This window comes from Musa acuminata, chromosome BXJ1-8 (assembly GCF_036884655.1).
Source record: "Musa acuminata AAA Group cultivar baxijiao chromosome BXJ1-8, Cavendish_Baxijiao_AAA, whole genome shotgun sequence".
In the NCBI taxonomy this organism is placed as follows: domain Eukaryota; kingdom Viridiplantae; phylum Streptophyta; class Magnoliopsida; order Zingiberales; family Musaceae; genus Musa; species Musa acuminata.
This window is the reverse complement of record NC_088334.1, coordinates 1,440,629-1,462,765: the sequence shown is the minus strand read 5'-3', so window position 1 is coordinate 1,462,765 and position 22,137 is coordinate 1,440,629. Positions and strand designations below refer to the sequence as shown.

General features: G+C 38.5%; 3 protein-coding genes across 4 annotated transcripts; 2 read left to right on the top strand and 1 right to left on the bottom strand.

Moving 5' to 3' along the window:
* Positions 1-2,795: 2,795 nt before the first annotated feature.
* On the bottom strand, positions 2,796-7,365 carry LOC103994392 (calcium-dependent protein kinase 2-like). Its single transcript, XM_009414714.3, has 8 exons — positions 6,552-7,365; positions 5,399-5,542; positions 5,162-5,314; positions 4,319-4,434; positions 3,705-3,872; positions 3,461-3,588; positions 3,231-3,330; positions 2,796-3,079 (listed from the first exon to the last, which is right to left on the bottom strand). The coding sequence occupies exons 1-8, from the start codon at positions 7,219-7,221 to the stop codon at positions 2,987-2,989; spliced, it is 1,572 nt and encodes a 523-aa protein (XP_009412989.2). The 5' UTR covers positions 7,222-7,365; the 3' UTR covers positions 2,796-2,986.
* A 3,506-nt stretch (positions 7,366-10,871) lies between these two features.
* Positions 10,872-13,343, top strand: LOC103994088 (protein RETICULATA-RELATED 3, chloroplastic). 2 transcript variants are annotated; one of them, XM_065194509.1, is made up of 2 exons: positions 10,872-12,048; positions 13,001-13,343. In XM_065194509.1, the coding sequence occupies exons 1-2, from the start codon at positions 10,928-10,930 to the stop codon at positions 13,023-13,025; spliced, it is 1,146 nt and encodes a 381-aa protein (XP_065050581.1). In that variant the 5' UTR covers positions 10,872-10,927; the 3' UTR covers positions 13,026-13,343. The 2 variants fall into 2 exon arrangements, with proteins under 2 accessions (XP_065050581.1, XP_009412651.2); XM_009414376.3 differs by having other exon boundaries at positions 12,966-13,343.
* Positions 13,344-14,275: 932 nt separating this feature from the next.
* On the top strand, positions 14,276-21,875 carry LOC135680530 (mitochondrial import receptor subunit TOM40-1-like). The gene is made up of 11 exons (XM_065194510.1): positions 14,276-14,603; positions 15,167-15,248; positions 15,320-15,419; positions 15,518-15,613; positions 15,707-15,757; positions 17,702-17,767; positions 18,843-18,944; positions 19,676-19,744; positions 19,816-19,899; positions 21,221-21,316; positions 21,535-21,875. The coding sequence occupies exons 1-11, from the start codon at positions 14,435-14,437 to the stop codon at positions 21,589-21,591; spliced, it is 972 nt and encodes a 323-aa protein (XP_065050582.1). The 5' UTR covers positions 14,276-14,434; the 3' UTR covers positions 21,592-21,875.
* The last annotated feature ends 262 nt before the right edge of the window (positions 21,876-22,137 follow it).

Genomic DNA, 22,137 nt, shown 5'->3' with positions numbered 1-22,137 from the left:
TTGCTGCAGATCTGGTAAGTTTTCTTGGTTAGGACTGAAAAAAAGGTTCACCTATGTCTATTACATGTATCACTATTAAGATCAGATTCGAGTAGTCTATGAACTATTTAAGATCTAATTCAATGAACACTAGTAGAAGAGCATGTGAGCTTTCAGTCTATCGAATTATGAGTGGATTAAGTTTTTCGTCGTAAGGTCTACATGTAGTTGTCGTAGATTAATGTATAGAAGAACCAACAAGCGAATAAACCATATCATCCGCAAACTGAAATTTGGATCAAATAGTGAAAGAAAATGAAATGCAGTAAGGAAGAACCATTTCTTACCTTGGTGGACTCATTGTTTTTATAGCGTTGGTAAACCATGAACTCCTCTTCAGTTCCGAGGCTGGTTGAGGGCCTGAACTCAGCCTTATTGTGTTTTTTGTTTGCACGAGCTTTCGAGAAGACCATGGAGTAGTCGGGTGTAGCTGTCTTTTGATCCCACCCTCCAAATTGAGGAACAGACCTCCATTCCTTGTTCTGAAAGGAGACAATTCAACCGGTAAACGGATGAACATAGAGGCAAAGGAACACAAATGCTTCAAGCATTCAATGTCTAATAGTAGGATTGCAGAAAAGCATCTTGACATGTCATGCAGAGTTTCTATGGATCACAACATTGAGGCAGTATCTCCAGTAATAGACATCAGATAAACTTGCAACAGAGAAAAAAGAAGCAGCTTAACATGGCCAACTCCTTGAGCAAAGCTTAAAGAAATAAGGGAGAGTGGTGCCAAATCTAAATGACTGAAAGAAATAGAAGAGTTCTCATTCTCTCTCTAGGTGCATTACATATCCACCTGTAGTTCTTAGTCTGATGGAAGAAAACAAAGAAAAAGAAATAAATTCACATGCATCTGAAGTTTCAAACATTTTTGGCACTAGCTCAAAATTAAACAGATTCCAAAATGAAAAAAAAGGAAAGAAAAATTCTATTTCATATCTTGCTCTGATATCCAGTGAACAAGCACATGTTTCAAATTTGCTTAGAAGAACAGCTGGGCTATTTTGAGAAGAGAATTGTTAATACAAGCGAAAAAAGCTTGATCCTCCAAAAAACTATAGTAAGAAAGTGACAAAGCAAGGCTAAGTCAACCATCTCCAACTGAGGATAACAGTAAAGGGAAACAAAAACAAGCTTTAAAGAGTAAGAATAAGAAGGTAAAATTTTCATGATGTATTGTTACACCAGATGAAACTCATCAGGTGGTAATGCTCGATTATCTATATCTACTGACTTCAGATATTAACAAAGGAGAATTAAAGAACTAATTATCAAAAACAAAACAAAAAAGGTATGATCTTCGTGCTAAAAAATTCGAAGACTAATTATCAAATCGTTTCAAACATCAAAGAAGCAAAGGGAAAATCTTTTTCTTTTTTTCTTTTTTATGCTTGCTAAATCATGTACCTCCAAGCGCTTCGCCATGATTCTTCCCTAGAAAGGGAGGATGGGAAATGCTTGGAGAACTTCTCTGTCAACCCGAACACATGGATTTATAGAAGAAGCCTTTGCATGCCAAGAAGGATTGGTTTTGACAAAACCATGACCACCACTTTGTTCCATGATCTTTCTAAAGCCTATGGAGGAATGTTTCAACCTTCAATTCACCTACTTTCGAGGATGTCCATGTTTCTTCTCACTCATTGTTTTCCTTTTCTTTTCTCTGCCCTCCATTTCCCCCCCTCTATTTATAGCTTGTAAGAAGACTTCAGTTAAACATGCAAAGCAAATTGGTGGAAGAGAGGCCAAGAGGTGTGCTGAGCTTGTTTTCAATCTCAATTGTTCATTTATGCTGAATTAACACTATGGGGCAGTACTCTTTGCGTAAACAAATATAGCAACCATTAAATCTGCTCCGCAACTATTTTTTTCGTCAGTGATCAAGATCAAGATGAGCCAAGGTAGCCAGAAAATAAATAAGCCAGCAATCATGTATTTGATCTTCCTGGGATCCATGTATTCCTTGTTTCTTCGGTAGTTCTTTCGAGATCTTCTTGCGTATCTAAAAATGATGGTTGTGATGCATATGTTAGATTGAAGACAGTGAACTGGTTTAAACCATGCAGCTTTCATGTCATCATCCACATAGTTAGTGCTGATGCTCCATAGCAGAATAAGCTTATGACAAATATTTCGATAAATATCACCGATATGCGCATAATATATCATTTTCTGGAAAGCCTACCTAATCAACTGATCTTAATTCATCACACCTCTACAACTTTACCAGCTTCTACTTCAAGAATTGTTCGGCAGGAGACTCCTTTAACTCAAAAACTGTGTTGAGATTATTTCTCACTCTCAATCCACAGTTTGATAAGTATTACTACAGAATTAAGGATGCCAAATATAGTTGTCATCATTTCAGCATGGAGTGCAAAACCATTTCATATATCCACTGCAAAAGGAAGCTAAACTTCATGTTCTACCATTTCTGCTGTCAATGTTATTTATATTTCACATCCCATATCATTTGAACAGTGAGGTTCTCAATAGATTATTTTCCACCATACTCTGCCAATGAGGAAGGATTTTATTCAGGTTAACAACACCTTCAGCTTGTTAAAAAAAAAATGCATTCATGTATGTTAAGAAGATCCATTTGCAGCTGCTGGAGGTTTACACACTATTCACTTTGCAAATTCTCTAAATCAATTAATCTATTGTAGGGATTAGCTCACATAAGATTGCTTATTTCTATCATGGACTTCAGAAAAGCTGACACCTTCAAAAGCCATCAAGATGTTTTAGATTTTCTCCACCTAACTCAATCCCCACAAGCAAGATTTTGTACATGAAGATTATGAATAGAATTCACTATGAAGCTGTTCAGGTTCTTTTGTCCTCTCTTGATTAGCTTACAATCTTATGAATTATTTCTCCAGCATGCCAAAATATTGGATACAACACTGTTCCTCTCATTCCTCTTTTCTGTATATGGTTAAAGAACCACATCTCTTCTCTTCTTTGGATTTGGCTCCGGGTTCCCTTTTCTCATCATGGCCGCAAACTCATCATAATTTATCCTTCCATCCTGTATATTGCAAGAGAGCAGGAAAATAGATCATGTTAGTTTTGTTTCTTCAAACAGCTATTCATATACAAATTGGCTAGGCCTCTGAGCTCTACATTAATTATCTAGTAATATGCTGATTCATGCTGTTGCATGGTCTCTTTCTACTTACATTATCCACATCGGCTTCAGATATTATGTCCTTGATTTCCTTTTCATCGTATAGCCCCTTCTCTTTCAGAGCTTGCTCAAGTTCTTCCATTGTAATATATCTAAAGAAGAATAAATAAAACTAATCAGAAATTGATAAGGTCATCAAATTGTTTGATCTATCATCCAACATTAGCAATGCTCATGGCATGTGATAAGTTGTATGGAATTCTCAGTGTGGTCAAAACTTACCCACTGTTGTCCTTATCAAAGTACTGGAATGCTGTATATAGATGCTCTTCTCTATCCATTCTGTTCATGTGCACCGTTGCTGTAATGAACTCCTCATAATCGATAGTTCCATTCCCATCTGCGTCAGCCTGTGTTAAGAAGTTATTATATTGTTATAGAACCAAAGAGTTAGTGCAACAGTTAGGCTCTTTCCTTCTACATTGATTGAATTATCTAGAAAGATTTGAATGCATATAGAACATACAGCTTCCATTAGCTGCTTGACTTCATACTCCGATAGCTTTGTTCCTTGCTTAGCAAGACCTTGTTTCAGTTCTTCAAGAGTTATGGTTCCACTATTGTCAGAATCCATATTCTTGAACATTTCCTTCAGGCCTCTGATCTCCTCCTCTGATAAGCATCCTGCTATTACCTGCAGATATTTAAATTTAGTAATAAAAATGCATTAAAAGATCACAACTAGACCCTTGTGACTGATGAATGCCTTTCTTCTTCCAAAAAGTGACCCAACAGCTTTCTAATTGTTTTTCCTTGAAAAAGATTTTCTTTTAGAATGAAAAGATGATTTCTTTTTAAGCTTTCATGCTCAAAATAAAAGAAAATCTTGTGCGATATCCGGCTAATTACTATGTTTTGTTGTTAAACTTGAATCCAGACCATAAAGTTAATTAGTATCACATCCAGGTCAATGAATTACCTGTGGTTCTAATTTCTAAAAGAAAAAGGTGAGGTGTGGTATGATTCCATCTCCACTAGTGATCCTTGAATTGTTTCACTAAGCAATACTAGTCAATCATATAGCAAATTCTGTGGACCTTGAGTTGATGCAATATGTCAACAGGAAAGCAAGAAGTTTACCCTTAAAGCAGCTTTCTTAAACTGGTTCATTGCTCTGAACTGTTTCAGTCTGTTGAGAACAGCATTGTCAAGTGGCGTATCAGGTGCTTCTCCATCTTCTTTGATCCATGGATGGTCTGAATTGTAAGTCATAATTAGATGAGAACTATCTGCAGTATTTATTATCATCAAGATATCCAAGGAAAGAAGCTGTGTATTCAAAAACATAGCAAGAGACTATACATGTGGTATGAGACTCTGGATATAACTTATATGGCATTTTGTCCACCCCTCAAAAGGAATAGAAAAGAATAATAAGAAATGAATGTTCTCTGTCTTCGACATTAAGTCTGCCTTGATTTTGTCAAGAACAAGTAAATACTATGTTGACTACCAATTTGGCCTTTGCCTAGTGATCAGAACATGTCTGATTGAAATATGGATACATTTTTTTTCTCTTTGGATAAATTTTTTTACTCCAAGATTTGCAGCTAACTAATTAGTCTTTTTTACAATAATCAAAATTTGATTTATGCAATGCAATTGCAAACAGTACCATTACAATCTGCACCAGCAAAGCTAGGAAGAAACATAACTAAAAATCTTAAACATGCATCAGTGCCTATTACTATGACAAATGAAGCCTAGAAATCCTATCATGAAAAGCAGAAAACTCTGAGAAATGTTCTGCTATGCATATGAAAATAAATGAAACCTACTCTTGCAGATTGATTCACAACTGAAGTATGCTTAATTAGGGCACAGCACCACTGTTGGCCTAGATCAAGTCCTCGTCAAGCAAAAAATAAGCTATTGATGCTGGTAAGTTACAAAATATGCCATTGAGATGAAAATAAATCTTACTGAGAACTTCGAATGCTGTTAGCCTCTGTCTGGGATCTAACTTCAGCATCTTTCTGACAAGATCCTTGGCACCAGGTGAAATGTTAGGCCATGGATCACTTGTGAAGTCGATCTGTCCTTGTAGAATTGCATTGAAGATCCCTTGTTCAGATTCTGTTGGAATTAATATTAGTTTTACCCTTCATTCTCACAATTTAGGGAGTATAAACCGTAAAAAGTTGCATAAAAGAAAATTACCAGCCCAAAATGGAGGAACTCCACAGAGGAAAATGTAGAGCATCACCCCTATACTCCAAATATCAGCTTCTGGCCCATATGCTCGCTTGAGGACTTCAGGTGCTATGTAAAATGCACTGCCAACTATGTCTCTAAATACCTCACCTGTTTTGGACAGATTTTAATTAAGTTGTTAGCTATAGATGACATGCGAACCAGATAAGACTAAATGCTGCATAAGCAAAACACTAAAGACAATTCCTCCCAAAAATGCAAGAGTACAGAATTTCTTAATGCATTAATAGTATCAAACTCGTTTTGATATAAAAATGCTTCATTTGCTGGACTATTATTTGTTCAGTTGGAGCAAAGGCTACCTAAATATTTTGTAGGCTTTATCTGTAAAAGGTAATATGATATCAGTCTGGAGAAAGCATTTATTGCAGATCAGGGAAGAGGTCTTTTATATTATCTTCCTTTCTATGGGAGAAATCATGGTAAGAGAACATATGCTCTATGAACTTGAATTGACATGCTATGGCAGTAGGTGATAACATCATTCCCTATGCTAATTGCTACAGGTTTAGTGAAATTTACAGCATTAAATTGAGGTTAAACAAAAAAAAATCTGGAAAAGATAGCAGTATGTCAATGGCAAATAAATTTCATGATAATCTGTAGACAGTAAAACTGTTTAGAGGTCACCGAAGTGATGAACAAAGATGCAGAAGACTCAGTAGAAGTGATTGAACTGTTCAATATTGTAACATCACATTCAGATCCGTGTACAGAGAGGAGCAGGCAAGATTAAAGTTTCGGTGCTTGCCTGTAGTCCATGAGGATTAGATGGGTGAAAGTGTTGGAGAAGATGAACATTAACTGTTTAAAGACAACATACTGTAGATCACACTGTATGTTGCAAACATAGTCGAATTTGAAGAATCTCAGAAAGCTGCTGGAGTTGGATATGGATTCATGTCTATGCTTAGCTTCAATTCCTTTTCTAGTGGTGGCTATTACACCATTCAAATGGAAAGCAATTTAGAAGGTTTAGCTATTCTCATAGCAGAATTTGCCTTGTTTCGTGCAGATGCAAAGCAGAGTTTCATTGAATCAACACAGAAATAGTAGCTAGAACAAGAAGGAAGAGAGGAAGAGGATGGAGAAAGTAAACCTTGCTTGAAGAAGACCGAGAGCCCGAAGTCGGTGGCCTTGAGAGGCGCGTCCTCGTCCTTGTTCAGCAGCAGGAAATTCTCCGGCTTGAGGTCTCTGTGCATCACCCCCATGGAATGGCACGTGTGCACGATCTCCACGATCGTCCTCAGCAGCGACGCCGCCGCCCGCTCCGTGTAGTGGCCCCTCGCGATGACCCGATCGAAGAGCTCCCCGCCGGCGCACAGCTCCATCACGAGGTGCACCGACTGCTTGTCCTCGTAGGCCCCCTTTAGCTCGACGATGTTGGGCTGCCCCGCGAGATGGTACATGATCTGGACCTCCCTCCTCACGTCCTCGATGTCTTCCTTGTTGGCGAGCTTCCGCTTGGCGATGGTCTTGCAAGCCAGCTTCTCGTCGGTGGCCTTGTGGGTGCAGAGATGGGTGACGCCGAACTGGCCTCGCCCCAGTTCCTTGCCGAGGGAGTAGGTGGCGCCGACGTCCTCCATCGGGCGGCCGAGCACGGGGCCGATGGCGGCCGGCTTGGGCGGCGAGGTGCAGGTGGCGGTGGAGATGGGAGCGTTCTGGATGGGGGCGGCGTCAATGGAATCAGAGCTCGAGGTTGAATCGGCAGCAGCGGCGGCATCGGGTGAGGCGGAGTCGGCGTCCTCCTTGGTGAAGCAGTTGCCCATGACGGAGGAGGAGGAGGAGGAAGAGGAGGAGGAGGTGATCGGCTACAAGGGACGAGGAGGCGGTCGCATGATAGAGGAAGGGAGGAGGAGGACAGAGTGGATATTGGTGGTAGGAGGGAGAGTTTGGGGTTTGGATGGGAAGAGGGAGAGGGAATGAGTTGGAGAAGGGCGAGTAGAGGCGTAGAGAAATTAGCGGGAACCAACCGTCCTTTGACTACAAAAGAATATGCTTTCGCTCTTATCTTCTCCCTCGTTTTCTTTGTATTTTTGGCGCCAAGAAATCGGGATTTCTACGTAGATGATTAGTGTCTTCTTTATATGATACGTAGAGAAATTGGCGGGGAACCAACACGTGGCAAAACTGCGAGTACTATACGTAGACGATAAGTATCCTATTGGAATCCCGTATGCAAATGTCGATAATAGCTCACTGAATCGATCGCTTGGGTTAATTTATGTTGTTTATATAAAAAATAACATTTATTTATTTTTATAAGATTTTCAAGATGTCGAAATTTCGAGTTTAATGATATTAATGTACTGCGTAAATGTGAAGTGAATTATTTTCTCCTAACAAATCTGCTTAATCTTGGAATTGGGCAGATGATAAATGATATATATGAGAGGGGATGATATATTTATATTTATATTTATATATAATTGCACTGACACACATCTCGGTCAATTGATCTAATTGATCTTTAATTTCTACAATGAAATCACCCTCAGGATTAATCTCCAAGAAAAAGGTCACTGAAGAGAGAAAGGATGATGGGAAAACATGAGTACGAGAGAAATGAGTGGATGTTATTTTTATATTTATGCTATCGTAAAAGCATAGCTTGATTCTATCCCGAATGTATAAAGTTGTTTACATGAAAACTCAAGCGATGAAAGTGAGCATTGAGTCGGGTTGAGTTATGGGTCTTACCATCTGTTTCTTTGTAGCTAGCTCTTGTACTCACGGGAGAGAAACTTCCCAACTTGATTTCTCTGAAATTTAAATTATACTTGAATATAATAAATGTAATTTGAACGTATAAAGTCTCCTCTCATTGGTTAGAGAATTGGCTTTTATACCTACGAAGGGGTGGTCGATTGTACATGATCATTTAATGATAATCAATTCAAAATAAGGATGGCTTGTATCTTGTGTGCAAGTGCCAATTGATTTGTATGGACTTTATACCATGTGACATCGTTTCGAATTTTCTAAAATGACTCTACGAGACATGGCATCGACTTATACGACGTCAAATAGTATGAGGACAGACGATCATACCGTGTGGCATCTTTTGTTGGTACTGATATAATGTCAGAATATAGACAGACGATTTAATTTTTATTAGATAATAATCATAATAATAATAATAATAATAATAATAATAATAATAATAATAATAATAATAAGAGCATCACGAACGTCACAATGGCCCAAAATCATCACGAATTCAGAATCTGAAAGGACTTAGAAAATGATATAAACACATCCATCTAATTTTTACAGGTCCACAAGCTGTTCGTCGAGCGATGGATTCAAAGAGCTACACGACACTCAAAAATCAAAGACACCACCACTTACAGCCACCGTCACTCGGAACAAGAAGTCTAAAACCAAATGGATTCCACGGAGACCTTCGCCTCGGTGGGATCCTCCTCGAACGCATCGACGCTGCTGTCGATCTCAGAAGACGATCTCGTCCGCCCGCACCTGTCGCTCCTTCCTCTCCCGGCGGCAGCACCAGCAGCAGCAACGACATCACGAGAAAAGCGAGCGCTGGGCGGGCAGTTGGCGGCGGCGGTGAGCAGCTTGGCCTTTTCCGGCCGCAGGAGCTCCGCCAGGATGAGAACGAGGGAAGCCATGTCGAGATCTGAGTTTGAGCTGGAGGCGATGAGACGAAGATAAAGGTGAGATTGCGGGCATAAATAGCATGAAGAAGTTGGTGGTTATTCATCAGCCAACGGAGAGCACACTGATTCTGATGTCTTGTGTCGCTGCTTTTAATTAGATCGGGATGTGCGGCCTTGTGGGACTTCGTCTCAGACCATTGGAAGAGGAAGACATGTGTGCGGGTACACAAACCACGGGTGACGAAACCGTCGCAGTTTGATGGTTTTCCCCACTGCAGATGGTCCAAATTGGTGTGCGGTTGATTGCTTAGAATGATATTTATGATATAAACTTTTTAATAATATAGGACGAATTGAATTAAAATTTTGGTTTGATTAAATTAAATTAAATTAAATTATAAAATATATATTTTATTTATTAAAAAAATTAAACTTATATTTTAATATATGGGATTCCAATTTGTTATTAGTGGACGTAATTATTATTATTGTGTAGGACAAAATCCACCCCACTCTGCAATCATCCACTGAAGATAGAGCCATGGGCTCAAAATCTCATAATTATAATCAAATAATATTATATCAATTTTTATGATATAGTGATCTTTATGTGACTTAGGCATCATTTTTAATCCAAAAAATTACTCTCAATATAAGTAAAACTAGACTCTCATTCTCTTATTTTCTTATCTTTTGATATGATCATTGATGGTTTATAAAAGTTATAGAGAAACTATAATCGTCTAATCCTTAGAGGTTTTATCTATTTATAGACGAGAAGAGAGTTTAAAATAAGTTATTAGAAAAGTTTTTTCCATCGGTGACATGCCCAATGATTTTTATTATAATATAGACTTCTTTTCTATTCGTGATCATCAAAATCTAATTAATTTCATTATATATCTTATCTAATTATAAAGTATCACATAATCTAATATCATCATCCTTCATTATTCTATAGAACTTAAGATTGTATCTTTGATACTGTTTCTTTCTACACAATAGACCCTTACTGTCTCATCTCATACATTCAGTATTTTATAAATTATATAATTAGCATAGATATCATTCCAACTTAGTAATTTTCATATTTATTCATTTATATATTCGTGTAAAATTAAAGAAAGTTGCATGTAAATTCTTATAATAATATATGTCAATTGAACAATTAGTTAAAATTCTAATTCAGATTAGTGTATTTTTAAAAATTATGAGAACATTATGAGTATTTTAGGGTATTTTGTATTTATATTCGGAGGAACATGTATGCTATGTTGAAATTTACAAAGACAAATACTCCATGGAAATGTAAAGCTCCTTTTGGAAGTGTAATTTCCAATTTCTATATGATAAATTCGATTGGTAATTCCAAGCTTTTTGCATTTTGTAATGATTCTTCCTAACATTCTAAGAGAGAAATTAGAATTTCTAAATCAAACAAAACCCTTATAAGAAAAGAATCCTCTAAATCCCATATTTTGTCCCCCAAATGCCCCTTTCGAGGAAACATAATTACTAATGATGTCACACCAAAACCATCCATCACTGCGATGCCCTAAAGGGCAGATCGGGTAAACGAAGTCCGACTTGGACGGGGAACTTCAAAAAGTCCGCGTAGTGGCGGCTTCTCCGTCCGTATATACTCGCTTACAGGAAACAGCAAGTGTCTCTCACATGTACGAGTATGAAACGTATGTCTTCATTCGCTCGGTCGCATCACTTTTCGTTTCATTCGTTCATCGATCTGTTTTCTGTGCTCTTAAAAGCAGCGAATCGATCGAGGACCAGAACAGTGTTCGTCGTTGCTTAAGAATCCCCTCACACTCTCTCTCTCTCGCCTGGGAACTACGCCACCATGGTTACCGCCACCGCCGCCCCGCAGTTCCGCCTCTCCTCGCTCCCAAACCGTGCCGGGATCTGCCGCTTCCCTGGAGGAACCCATCACGATCACCTCCCTTCCTTCTCGCCCCCTTCCTCTTCCCGCCCTTTCCCTTCCCTCTCCCTCCGGCTCCTCCTTCCCCGCTACGCAAACCCTAGCCTCTCGCAAAGCCTAACCTCCCCCGACTCCGCCGTGCTATCCGGTGGCGGATCCTCGATCCCACCCAATGGCCCCGGTGATAACGGCCGTGGCGGAAGCGGCGGCGATGGCGCCCCTGACGATGATCGCCACCGCGGGGAGCCGGCCTCGTCCGATCCTAGCGGCCCCCTTGGCCTCTTCCTCCAGGGGTGGCGTTCTAGGGTTTCTGCCGATCCCCAGTTCCCCTTCAAGGTCCTCATGGAGGAGCTCGTCGGCGTCACTTCGTGCGTCCTCGGCGACATGGCTTCGCGCCCCAACTTCGGCCTCAACGAGCTCGACCTCGTATTTTGCACCCTGGTCGTGGGATCAATTGTTAACTTCGTCCTCATGTACCTCCTCGCTCCCACTTCCGCATCCGCCGCCTCCTCCGCCCTTCCCGGCATCTTCGCCGCCTGTCCCACCAGCCACATGTTCCAACCCGGCCATTACTCCCTCCTCTCCCGGCTCGGCACCTTCGTCTACAAAGGCGCCACCTTTGCCGCCGTTGGCTTCGCCGCGGGCCTTGCGGGGACCGCCATATCGAACGGGTTGATTGCACTGCGCAAGAAGATGGATCCCGAGTTCGAGACGCCGAACAAGCCTCCTCCCACGGTGCTGAATGCTCTGACGTGGGCGATACACATGGGATTGAGCAGTAATTTCCGCTACCAGACATTGAACGGCGTGGAGTTCGTGATGGAGAAGGCGTTGCCGTCCGCCGGTTTCAAGGCTTCGGTGGTGGTGCTGAGGTGCTTGAACAATGTGCTCGGCGGGATGTCTTTTGTTATGCTTGCGAGGTTGACAGGGTCGCAAAAGGCGGCAGGGAGCGTGGACCAGAAGGAAGAGATCAAGGAGAAATTGGCAAGCCACAGTGCTACTCCATTCGCAGAGGATGGTGATGGAGAGCTTCGAAAGAGAGAGTAAGCAGATGGTGTTTGGCTTTGTTGTTTTCATTACTTTGCTAGTCTTCACAAAGTTGGAACAAAGAAGTGATCTTGGGGTAGCGAGGAACATGACTTGAGGTTAATGTGGCAATGCGAACTGCTTAACGAGATGGTTTTGTAGTAGTCAAGATTAGACTTTGAGCCACTTCACTCTTCTTTATAATCTAAACCTTCATAGTGTGTTTAAACTGGAAAATTTGATCAAAGACACTTACATATTTTCTACTTAGCCACAGTGGTGTTGTGTATGATGTGTGGTTGTTTTCTTTCAGCCAATGTGCTATATGATTAGCTAAATAATTTACAAGATATCGGATCTGCTGATGAACTTGTGTATTTTCATGTAGACTCTTAACATGTGTTCATTAGCTTTGTTACTGTTTTGAAGGCTCTGGAACATGTTTACATGTGTATCTTGGTAGATAAATCTCAATGGCAGTGGCAGACTGCACCTTATATGCGGGTTATATTTTCTATCATCATAATTAATTATTGATGAAAGTATCTCAGATTTTGAGAGCATGAAGTAAATTATCGTGGACGTATTTTATTCAAATGAATTGACCATAACCTTGTGGAATGCATTTGAGAGATGTGTTTGCTTGCATTGCATCAAATGCTATATCCATCTTAACCAATGCAATAGACTTTAATATCTATCTTTCCCTATAGAAATGATTATTACATGAGTTCATCTTGAAGTGCTTAGCTGAAAATTTCAGGATGCTGATAGAAAGATTTTAGTTTCTTGATGGGAGTCGCAAAAGTTTTCCTACATTGGTTTTGATTCGCTAGCAATTAAATCGTGATATCTTGGAAAAGAACTTGACTGATTTGTAGTGTGATGTTTTCCTTGGAAGTTTTATGAGGTTCCTATTTACCCGTATTTGCAGTGCACTATGTAGATTTTGATGTCTTCCTATGCCAGACTTAATGCGATGACGTCGAAGTGATGTTCTCATCGACAAATTTCCCAACATTGTTTCTGTGGCCTTTCTTCCACCATTTCTACTAGTCCTAGCAGACTCTTCAGCACTCTGTTGCCCACAGAAACAGACCATTCCAACCTGCTCAAGACTCTGGATATAGGTATTCAAAATCATTCCAAACACATACATACATCTTCCTTGCAGGTCTTGTCACCTTCTTGTAGATGAATGGTTATTGGCATGCTAAATATTTGTTTCATGTATTACATTATAAATGACACCTACCCCTTCTTTTTATCCTTGGAGAAGAAACAAATACATGATCTGTGGTTTAGCAAGATAGTCCAGTAGTTGATTGCTGCTGTGGTTTATTCAGATTCCTCCTGTATAAATGTTTCCGATACTTTGCTATTATGGATGTGTGGGGTTATTAGGAAGAGAATAATAATTTGTGAATACATGGGAAGATCATGTATTAATGTATAGAAATCTATACATTTATACATCCTACTTTTTTTTTTCTGTGAAGAAGGAAAAAGTTTCCATGGCCACTCACCATGAATTGGAAACATACCCCAGCTGAACCAGAAACTGGCATTGATGACTGTTGATTCTTTGTATTCAGGAGCGCAAGGAAACATACCCCATCTGCTTCTCTGTCCTTTTCTTCTTCCTTTTTCCTTTAGTTATCTCATGGATGCATGTACTAAATAAGTGAACTGGAGGAGAGGGAGGGAAGTTGGTGAAATGTGGCTTGAAGGTTTAAGTCGATCTCTTTGGCCATTTCTGCTGGATGAGAATAGCTAAACTGCATGGTGATGGACCGAGAGCTCGACGGTGACAGAAACTGCATCTGCAATGGAACAGGTCGAGGATACACAAGCTGCTGATTTCAGAAACGCAGAGACGAGGAAGTGATATGGTTTGGCTATATTGTGAGATTGTGAGATTTGCAGTGTCTGCAGCAGCACGATCCCATTTCCTCGGTGCTCGTGAGACTCGAATGCAAATAGAGTACAGACGATGGATGGATTCATTCAGATCACTGAACTGGAGTGCTTATCGAACCACTTCTTCTCGAGGAAGACGAGTTTGGATCTTAGTTGACCCTCTTAGTTGACCCTCTTTTAACTTCGTGAAGGTCATGTAAATGGACGATGGAGATGTGGTAGGATGGAGGAGGAACGAACGATCGAGATGAGGGACCAGTGCAACTATGATCCGAGAGCTTGGACTTATTTATACGCCGTACGTTTATACGTATGCGACCGCGCTACAAGTTCGAGAGCCGTGACGCACACAGGGAGCGGAAAGAAAACCCTTCCCCCCCTCTCCCTCTCTCTCTCTCTCTCCCGCTCCCGCACGCGTAGAGGGGAAGCGAAAGGGGGTCGGCTTCGACCCGAATTTGAGCGCTCTCCGCCGCTTTCTCCCTGATGGGATCCTCCGTGAGCCACGCCGCCGCCCCTCCCCCGCCCCCTACCGCCGTCGGCCTCGCGGTGGCGCTGCCTCCGAAGCAGGATAAGAAGGCGGAACCGAAGAATGTCGACTGGCTGAATCTCCCCTGCCCCGTTCCCTTCGAGGAGATCCAGCGAGAGGCATTGAGTGAGTCTCCAGACGATCGCGTTCGATTTTTCGTTGATTTATTTCCCTTTTGGTTAGAACTATTCTTACTTCTTCTTTTACTTAATTAGCTAAAAGATCAACTCTAACGTACAAAAGATGTGTCTTATGGTCGTAATTGTCGCGATCTAATTTTGGCTTGGTAATACTAAGAATGATATTAGTATCTTAAGCTGACAGGTAAACATTGTAGCTTACTTGTGCCCTATTGTGAGATGGTTGAAATATTCCCTGATGTCACCATATTATCGATGATCACACGCTTTGGATACTTGACCTGTGTCTATGATTACCATTTTTGTTGTATAAGGAATTGTATACTGACCTATGTCTCCATCTAGAGGGTTTTTCTTTTTACAAAAACACTCAAAATAGACTTTGACAAGCACGCGTGAATTTTCTTTAAAGAGGATGGGAGTTTTTGACCCACTGAGTGCAGAAGAAACTAATTCTAATAGTATAAAAGAATGTGAAAACAACGGGTAAGTTAGATGAGGTCTTTTGCAGATTATGTTCTAAATATCTTCTTGCATTGCTTCCTACAGTGTCCTTGAAGCCAGAGCTTTTTGAGGGATTGAAGTTTGACTTCACAAAAGGGCTAAATCAGAGATTTTCACTCAGCCACAGGTAGTTTAACTAATATTTGATGACTTTTTGGTATAACCTTTATAATTTTTAATTTGAATACTTTCCTACAGCATTTTCATGGGATCCATGGAGGTTCCATCACAGTCTTCTGACACATTCAAAGTTCCTGCTGCACATTATGAATTTGGTGCCAACTTTCTTGATCCAAAGGTTTGTATTTTTGTTTTTTTTTGTTTTTAATTTCTTTCCTGCAGCGTCTTTCCATAAAATTTTGTTTTATAATGGATGGTTATGTTGCAATATTGTAGTTGATGCTTGTTGGAAGGGTACTGACTGATGGAAGACTAAATGCACGAGTAAAATGTGATCTGACTGATAATCTCACTTTGAAGATAAATGCTCAGGTGCTTGGTAATTTTGTTCACTTGGAGAAGTACCAATTTTTTCTTTATTGGCATCCTCAACGATCATTTACTATTTCTGATGTGTATTGACAGCTCACAAATGAGCCGCATTTCTCCCAAGGAATGTTTAACTTTGATTACAAGGTTAGTCTTTCCAAAATATCTTATTCTGGTGCATTTAGCAATTTGATGAAAAGTTCTTGATATTACACAGATGTAATGGTTAAAGCTAATTATTTGCTAATACGCCATTAATATTTGGAGCAGTATATTCCTTTAATTCTTAGACCCCTGTGAAATGCATAACATGACTTAGAGTGTCTCATGCCACACATGTGCTGACCATCAATTGGACCACTAGTAGGCACACTAGACATATCTTGAGAGTTGAGAGTGCAGATTTTGTCATAATCTCATACTGGCACTCACAAGTAGGCCAAAAATGTGTAGATAAATGGTTACATTCATTCCAATAGAGAGGGTGGGAAGGTGTGAGCAGGGATGCTGGAACTCAATGGAAGTGCATGATCAGCTGGGTTTTCGAAAAAAAAAAGGCTTTAAATTAGTTTGCCTAGTCTTTTCTTTTTGGCGAAGGGGTGGGGAGTTGACCAGATGTCAAGATATATATACTGAAGTGTCAGTTAGATCACAGATATTTAGAAATATATGAAGTCACCCAGGCAATTCGGTAGTACTCTTCTGATATGTTTTTTATTCATGTCTCAAGTAAATGTTCTTATCAGTTATTTGCAATGTTAATATGAGCAACAAACAAAAAATTACTTGATCTGCTGCATCTGCAACTTAACTAAATTATTTTTGTTAAACTTAGGTTCTTGATCTACTTGTCTTGGTAATATAATAACTTGAAATTTTATACTGATTGCAACTTATTTTAGTTAAATACGATGTGAAGGTCTGAATAATCTGTCATGCGATACTAGTGAAACTTGAAAGTGATAGCTGACTCTGCTTTCTGGATTTTTTTTTAATATGCATGTCCTTTGTCTCAAAGGCTACTATATCATTCATACAGCCTATGTAATTTACAAATTTTAATGAAGCTTCAAATAAAGTACTATATAGTCTAGTATATGATCAATACAGACTCAATTATATATGAGGACTTTGTTTGGATCTTTTCTTAAATATCCAACTTCATATCTGTTATTTGATTGTGATAAAGGTTCAATTCCATGACTAAGCTTTATGCTAGTAGTACATGGCCCACAAATTTAATATTACATTGTAAATTGTTGAATGAGATGAAAAGGTGCATGGTCTCACTTGCATGATTTGTCTTGGTCTTTATTGCTTTTGAGAAGCCTCATTATGAAGACTACCAAACTTTGTCTACAATCTTATAATGCAACAGTTGGTATGGTGCATCTGAACTGAATGTACTCATGCTAGCTGTCCATTAAATATCCATCAATCTAATCATAGTCCATCCAGTCTTAACAGCAGTAACTAGTAGCTTCAAATGTTACTATATAGAGATCTTTTATGGAATTGATGAATTATACATGGGTACTTTTACTTTAAGGAAGCTGTAAATTTGCATTTGCATCTGTAGATGACGGAGAAACATAAAATCTGTATTGTATACTTGCGCAACATCCTTTAGTGCTAGTCTTATCATTTTATGGCAGATGTTCATAAGGTAAAAACATGGCCCTTATTCATATGGCTTGTTTCTTACGGCTAAATTTGCTGGATAATATTTTTTTTTGGTTTGATGCTTGATGACTGGTTATTTTTATTATCACACTTAAGTAGTTTGCCACAAGGTTCATGAAATAGTACAGATTAAGTCTTTAACAAGTCATGAAACCAATTTGAAATATTAAGTACCATGCCTGTGCTTGTTTGCTAGTTGACCATTAGTATGGTATATTGACCTCACATGCTCTATCAAGCCAGTATATGCCATATCTTCAACTATATTAAAAAAGGGAAGAAATCAACCTTATGTTGTGTAAGTAGACGGAGACTGCTACCTACCATTGTCATTTTCACAATGTTCATGGCCAATCTTTCTTTTTTTTCTTTTTAAAGTCTAATGCAGAATGCTTACTGCATGTACAGGGAACAGATTACAGGACTCAGTTTCAAATAGGAAATAATGCCTTCTATGGTGCCAACTATATCCAAGTAAGTACATTGTGTGGTTTGTGGATCTTTTTGGACTTATTTTGATGGATTTAATAATGAATTAAGCACCATAATTTGTTGAGGAGACCCCTCACCTAAAGTATCATAAGATTGTCCGTATGATTTCATAATAAATGGAGTTGCTCAATGACTTAAGAAAAGGGGAAACTGGTGCGCGGAAGACTTGATCATGATTTCCCCATGTCAATACTTTTTTTGGATTTAATAGTGATTTGCATTTTTGGTTAGCATCTTAACTTATTGGTGTAAGATAGTCCTCTCTCAAGTAATATAATAGAGTTTCTCTCAAGTATCATGATAGACTTTCTTGCAGCTTCATGCATGTCTGAGGCAGTAGCCTATGGTACATCTTTAGTTATACTTGGTTAAGAGTTGTTCTTTCATGCATGATGAGCATGATTATTCTTAGACAGCACTTGGTAACATGACAATTCATGATTATCCCATGTAATGCTGGAAGTAACAACATTACCTGTGCCAAAATCCTGATTCAATGTTTATATACAAAAAAAAAGATAATGTTAAGAAAAGGTAGTATAAACTATAAAGAATTCTGTTTGATATCTCTAAGCTTATGTGTTATTACACTTGTTTTCCATTGGAAGTGTCATTGAAAGGCCAGTGAAACATTAGCAACCTCTAAGCTTATGTAGTTTTGTTTGATCGCCTTTGTTGCTTATCATGATTTAGGAAAGTGTGACTACACTTTACATGCTGAAGAGATATAAATCATCTTCATCACCAAGATATCAAATTTCTAAACATTTCAATGAATCTGGAGGTTATTCCACTTTTCTGATGAGCAAATGATTTCTTGGGATTGTTGAGAGTAGGTGCTCTAACCTATAAATTGACTCTCATATTCGGCATTCTACTTACATGAGACATTTGTCCTTTTTTTTAATAAGTTGCAACAATTCAAGCTCAGAGGATTGTAAGGCTTCAGTTGGAATGTTGCCAAACTGATAATAAGATAGAATTGTTACTTCTCATCGTGTGGCATACTTCCAGTTATTTGGCATTCTGACCTAAGCTTTTTCTATTTTTAATGCAGAGTATTTCACCACATTTATCCTTGGGTACTGAAATCTTTTGGCTTGGTCATCAGAGGAAGTCTGGTATTGGTTTTGCTGCTCGGTACAACACTGATAAAATAGTAAGTCCCTCTCCCAAACCCCAAAAAAGAGGTTGCTTAGGCCCATATTACCCTTTTGTCACTTTTATGTGTACCAGCTTTCTGAACTTTTCTTGTGCCAACATTGAGGATTTAATTCAATCATAGTTGTAATTTGATGACTAGGATTTCTGTTGATAACTTCACTGATGTCATTGTTCACATATACCCACTGATTTGGAATTCTTATCTTTTTGAATGTCCGCTTAATTAAATCAAAATTCTTTTGGAAGATATGTATGAGATTTGGCCATGATGCTGCTAATGGTGACTGTGACCTAAGGCAATCCTAATAGGGTTGAATTGCACAGAATTTAGATAACAAGAAAATTAGAAAAATCTGAAAATTCTAATATCCTTGTTTCTTTTTTCCTTCATTTCAATTTTTTTTCTTGGCAGAAAGGGGCACATAAAGTTAGATTCTAGAATCCTATTACCTCAGTTTTTTTCCTTCCTATGTCTGTTATTCTTTTCCTTCTGGGGTAAAATTTTGGCCCTATTCTTTTCCAAAAGCCAGTGAGGGTCATGGCACCACTGGCCCCAGTACTGCTTCAGCCTGTGTGTTCTGCATCAAATTTTTTTTATATTTTTCATTCTTGCTTCTTTGTCAAAATTTATTTGAAAGCTATATGCCAAGACGCTCTTCATTTAAAAATTTATGGATTTGCTTATGTTGGGTGATTTGTTGACGATGTAATAAATAATTTATGCAGGTTGTAACAGGGCAAGTTGCAAGCACTGGAATTGTTGCACTTAGCTATGTTCAGAAAGTATCTGAGAAGGTTAGGGATCTACAAGTTACAGGAAAGTTTATCTCTGTATTTGCTGTCATAAACTTTACCACTTCTTGCAGGTCTCTCTTGCATCTGATTTCATGTACAATCATTTGACACAAGATGCTACTTCAAGTTTTGGTTATGATTACATTCTTCGACAGGTAAATTCCCATTTTGCTATGAAAATGCTGTTTTTAATTAGTCAATGAAACCATTTCCTTTAATGATTTTTGCCTCCCTTTAGTTTATGTTCTTTATAGTTTTATTTTTATCTAAGATCTGAGGGCAGGCTTCAGTGTCTTGGTAAGGTTATATAAGATCTGCATACTAAGAGAAGACATTCTTATACATTATGGCTTTGCAAGTCATGGAATAGGATTATGTGCATCATGCTGATTTCTGCTGATTCAGTGTTTACTTCAATGATCCAATCTGCAACCCAAAAATAATGCATTCCCATGTATTTTATTGTAAATTCAATCATTTCTATGGTTTTTATTGTGAACAACCAAAAAAGGAGGGAAAACCAAATAGGAAATAAAGGTTGTCAATAGAACTTTTGTTTTGAATTCCGGACTTTTTACTTTTAAATTGCACAAAATTATCACTGAAACTTTGTGTGAAGCATCTTTTAGTAATGTTGCTTTTAGTTGCATGTCATAACCTTGTAGATGTTGATTAGGTTTATTAATTGACTTAGATGCTATGACATTTTGATGGTTTTATGACATTATATGCATAGTCTCCAAGCTTGGCTCAGGTTCTTTAAGCTATGCCCTTTTGGACTGCCATATGCACATGCATAACATAATTGAAAATTGTTAAATGCAAATGTCTAATGCATGCATACATAGTACGTAGCTATATATAGCTTCAGCTATGATTTATAAGGATACATTTTATCATTCTCTCTTTTGTTTTTAATATGTGTGTGACTTGGATTTTACAAAGTAGAGACTGAAGCATTCTCAGATGTTTTATGTTTTTTATATGACAGCATGCTAATTTCACAAACAAAAACTTTGAAGCAGTTTGGATAATTCAAAAATGAATTCTATTCCAAATCTGTTGTCTGAGCTATTGCAGAGGCACCTAGAGAAACATGTCCTGTTGGAAGTTCATTGCTGCAGCTTCTGTAGGAGCTAAGACTATCTCTTGATTATTAGCCTAGCTCCATTATCACAGTCAGATATGATATTTGACAACTTGGATTTGTTATGAGTATATGTACTGCAAGAACTACAATTCACAGTGCCGTCTAATATCAATATAATAGTTTCTTGCTGAAAGAGTATTTTGCTGATGTTGCTTCTCCAAAAGCATATGAATTGCAATGACCTCTTTTCTTTTGTTGTATAATCAAGATGTTATGAGTCTCTTATATACAAGATTGTGGGTGGATTATGACTTTTATGATTACTATTAATCTGTAAATATTTGGATATCTAACTCATGGTATGTGGGGACTCTTTTTCTTTGCAGTGTCGCTTGAGGGGAAAGCTCGACTCCAATGGTGTGGTTGCTGCTTTTCTGGAGGAGCGATTGAACATGGGTGTGAATTTTATTCTTTCCGCAGAGGTGTGTAGAACATGTGTCTTTGATGGTTTCTAAAATCCTTAAAACTTTTAGTCATCGTCCTGATTTCTAATCATGATCATGAGATAGGAAATACATGTTATTAAAAGTTGGATCTTGTGATCTTCGCGTAAATAATTGATAGAAGTGCTTACACATTCAACATCATGATCCATCTCTCTTCTGATTTTTTTTTTTTTTTTGTGATTGCTTCACTGCAGGTTGATCACCGAAAGAAGGATTACAAATTTGGATTTGGACTGACCGTAGGAGAGTAAAATTTTCTTGTTCAATTCCTTGGGAATCCGAAATAACTGGTTTTATGGCGACCACAGTTCCTGGGTGCCTTGCCCTACAATGGTCCATGAATCCTCCATTGGTGGGCTGCCAAGCTCATATGTGCTTGAATGCTATTGGAAAGAAAAAAGAACATCCTTTTTTGTATTCCCATGAGTTGGATTTGAACAGAGAAAAAAGGTTTTGGTAGCCATTTGGAAATGTGTTCTTTCATTACTGTGCTTCTTTATCACCAATGAAACAAGATCGATCTATAACTCGTTCATATCGATAACGATCAAAAGATCAGCTGTTGCTTGTGGTTTATGGCTCGAGTTTTTTCTTCTATCACTCCTATCAACTGTTAAGATCTCCAAAGATGTTTTTATGAGCCTGAAAAGAAGTTTAATATTTTTAGGTATTGGAGTCAGTAATTATTATATCGAGTGGTGTATATGAACTTGAGATCTATAATATAATATGTATGGATGTATAGATGTAGGGCTCGTACTATTCTTAGTCCGATACCCGAAATAAAAAGATGTTGA